Source organism: Pomacea canaliculata, linkage group LG9, assembly GCF_003073045.1.
Source record: "Pomacea canaliculata isolate SZHN2017 linkage group LG9, ASM307304v1, whole genome shotgun sequence".
NCBI classification, from domain to species: Eukaryota; Metazoa; Mollusca; class Gastropoda; order Architaenioglossa; family Ampullariidae; genus Pomacea; species Pomacea canaliculata.
Window position 1 is genome coordinate 14,001,753 of NC_037598.1, and position 3,646 is coordinate 14,005,398.

The 3,646-nt window shown below is 38.3% G+C and overlaps 1 protein-coding gene across 1 annotated transcript; it reads right to left on the bottom strand.

Moving 5' to 3' along the window:
- Positions 1–1,337: 1,337 nt before the first annotated feature.
- On the bottom strand, positions 1,338–2,608 carry LOC112571474 (beta-hexosaminidase-like). The gene is made up of 2 exons (XM_025250456.1): positions 2,574–2,608; positions 1,338–1,718 (listed from the first exon to the last, which is right to left on the bottom strand). The coding sequence occupies exons 1-2, from the start codon at positions 2,577–2,579 to the stop codon at positions 1,362–1,364; spliced, it is 363 nt and encodes a 120-aa protein (XP_025106241.1). The 5' UTR covers positions 2,580–2,608; the 3' UTR covers positions 1,338–1,361.
- Between the last annotated feature and the right edge of the window lie 1,038 nt (positions 2,609–3,646).

The following is a 3,646-nucleotide window of genomic DNA, read 5'->3' on the forward strand; positions in this document are numbered from 1 at the left end:
TGAGGGTGTCAAAGTAACGATGTGCTCCTGGTAAGTACTGATGAGCCTGAAAATTTTTATAGTAGCTTCGTCGTTTTAAAGGAGGTATATGGACATACGCTGCCATGCCTTATTAACAATGAAAACAATAGTGATTCAACATCACTTACTATCAAAAGCATAATTGCAATTTCATAGTTGAAAAAGTCTGCAAATGGCTTGCACTCGAGGATTTAGCCTGCGTCAGCGAAAGCAATCAACTTTCTGCAATAATCCTACCGAATTGCTTTAAATTCCTGTGTTTGACTTACTGCTCAGAGGTATAACGGAACTTTGACCCAGGATAGAATAAAGAGATCACGCGGAATTGAAGTCTTTAATCGTAAGTTGTACATGATTTTGAATATACCAATTACCTGGTTTCTGTACGACCAGATTGAACCATTTTTCCTTGGAAAAGGAGAGAAGATCTCCTAGATATCCTTTCTTAATCATTCTAGCTTTCTGAACAATTGTGCAATAGTTATCGGTCATGGTATCCATGTCTGTCTGCGAGTTGTTTAGTTTTGTTTTTTCCTTAAAGCAATCACACGAGCCTGTACATAGGAACACAGGATTGACACTTAAAAATTTAATGTAAGTAATAGTAAGTATTATTACTCAGATTAACCCACTTAAAACGTCAGATGATGAGTACATGAATTTTGAAAGACGTGTGTGTAAGCTGCAAATTAAGCCAGCTTGAAAATTATCTCCGGCCGCTTACAGTCTGCCACCTTTTATCATCCATGCACAGACAACCGCTTCCCTTATTGGAAAGTCATCTGTACGTGGGAGGAATGGCACTCGGTAACTAATGTCCATCCCTGCAGGACCACTGACAGAACGCAAGCACACGAATCTATACTTGGAATTCTACTATTACCGTCAACAATGAATGTGCAATTCTGAGCCAAAATATCATGTCGGCAAGGAGCATTATATAATAGTGAATATTCACATTAAATACTCGCAGACCTTCCTGATACACCGAACAACTTCCGAACACAAATCTAATCTGAGCTACAGAGAACACACAATATTTATTCTAGCAAGACCTCCAAGCTATAACATGCAACTTTAATTCTTCCTTTGAAATAAGCAATAACACGTGCACAATTAGTGCTAAATCTGATGATTTTCAAAAATAGAATTGTAACTAAATGTTTCTCATTCTCACGAAAAAAAAAAAATCATTGTTAAACCACCAATGAAAGTCTTTTTTTTTTGCAGCAGAGAATACTTAAACATGCCTCCAGATAAACTAGGTGTTTTGTACATTGCATGACATCAAATCACTTTAGAGAATTAATCAAGAAAAATATGAACAAATGAACAAGTGACTATGTCCTCATCTCTCTTACCTTCAAAACAAAATACTTCATAAGGTCTTTGAAGGATGCCACCTCACCACTTTCAATAAGCCACCTGCAGGCTGGTGATTCCTCCCATGCTTGATAAGGAACTTCATCCCCACCTAAATGGAAAACACGCAGGGGTTGGATATCCTTGTGCAAAGCTTGGATTTCTTGCATGACCTTGCGAATGAATTGAAAGGTGGACGGTAGGCCAGGGTTGAGAGAATTTTCACTAAACATCTGGACAGACTGCACTGTATGAACAGAAGCCAGCCTGTCTGAAAGAAGATACTCTTCTGCAGCTACATCATCTCCAGCTGCTTTGAGCCGAGCATAGCGTGCCTAAACAACATATTTTAAACAAACTTTTAAACAAATAAATTCGAAATAATAAAAATTAATTTGCTTTTGCATTTTGGATATTTTTTAACAATTATTTTAAGAACAAGTAGATAAAATCGTGCATTCCTACATTTTTAGACTTATTATTATATGCTAGCTTCAAATATCTTAGAAGACTAGTGGGATGCATAATTTTTTTCTAATGATTAGGTAAAGCTCAGTGCAAAATACTTCCCCAATGTTGAATGAATAAGCCCTTCAGTTCTCAAGGAAAATGCCTACAAACATCCATTTGCATATAAAAGTCAAAATCGTAACATTACATTTGTATACAGATATACCTAATTAACATGCAGTCTCGGCTCTCCCACTAGCTGAGGCCTTAATAACATAAATGATGTCTCTCTGTGCATGATTATGTTTGCAGGTATCTCAAGAATAAAAGGGAGTTATTCACCCAGATTTATGATAACAGTATCTTGTACTGAAACATTACCGGGTGTATTGTAAAACAAATTTTCCACCTCACTAGCCTTTAAAACTTTCGCCGGTTTCAGCTCACGATATAGCCAAAGCTGTAAAATTTAACGTGATTTTTTTCAGAAGCAGTATGTTTAAAGCCTAGAGGATGTACACAGAGTTCAAGAAGCATATTCTTGTGGGAAAAGAAATCATTTTCGAACTGTTTGTGTGGTGGAGGGGAGGGAGGATCTGATGTGCTGTTTCTTTGGCCACGTTCAGTTTTTAGTCGTCAGTAATATCATTTTGCTTTGTGGACCCTCGTGCCACCACGTGGACCCCAACACACCCTCGCAGCCAAAAATATTACTTGACAGAAAAACACTGACAACTTACCTGCATTGCTCGAATCGCAGCATGGCAGTGACCTGGCATATATCTCGTGGAATGACTTCAATGTGACGCTCTGGCAGCAAACATCAGAAATTCTTGTAGTCCTGTAACAGTGAAATAACCAGAACCTGGAGGGCAAGCTGTTGGACCTGACCCTAGAAGGGGAAGCAAGGAGCTCTCCTCCATGAGATCATGGCTGCCGCTTGCTGCGCTGTGCTATTTTTTGTTACTTTCCGAAAGAAATGAATTCTTCTATCAGGGTCATATGCTACTCAGAGGAGCCATTTTTTTACCAGAAAGATTGGAGAACAAAAACTATACTTGTTTGGCCATGGCTTTTTTATCATAAGAGGTTTAGTGAGTTTTATATATCTAGTGTAAGTTTTGTATTAAAATCATGCAAATTTCTGGAACAAATCTCTTTCATCCTCTCTCCTTCTTGTCTCTGTGTGTATGGTTTTAGACTCCATTAACCTCTTCTCAAAAATAATATGATATTTCTTCGCATTTTTTACAACTGATGCCTTTTTTTTTTTTGCCAGACTTAAAGTTGTTTCTTCCCTGTGCCGTTACTAATGGAGGAATTATCCATATCTATCTTCAAGCAATGCAATGAGCAGGAACACCTCATACTTATACTTGAATCTTATCACAAATGACAATGTCTGGTACAAAACTGGCCCCCAAGCTGTTGTTGAATTATACAACTAAAGCACATCTTCATTCTTATCCTGTTGAATGCTCTACCCCTCCCTACTATGGCGCATTCTGGTCTCATCTGCAGGCACGCTGTTCTTTCTCTGCATATAGCATCTATTTACAGGGCTGGCTGCTTTGGGATATAGCCTTAGTAGCTGAAACAGTGTACAAATACCAATCCTCCCCTACTACGCAAGAAGGTGAGTCATGAATAGCAGTGTCTGACTGCAAAATAGCAACAAGCAAACACCTATGGTTAGTGTTTGACCTAACCATGCCATGGTCCAATTCCATCAGTGTATAAACTTACATGCTTAATTTTGCACTTGTTGTTTTGTAAAGTCACTCGAAGCTGTCATGTAGTGAGGAGCTGAATC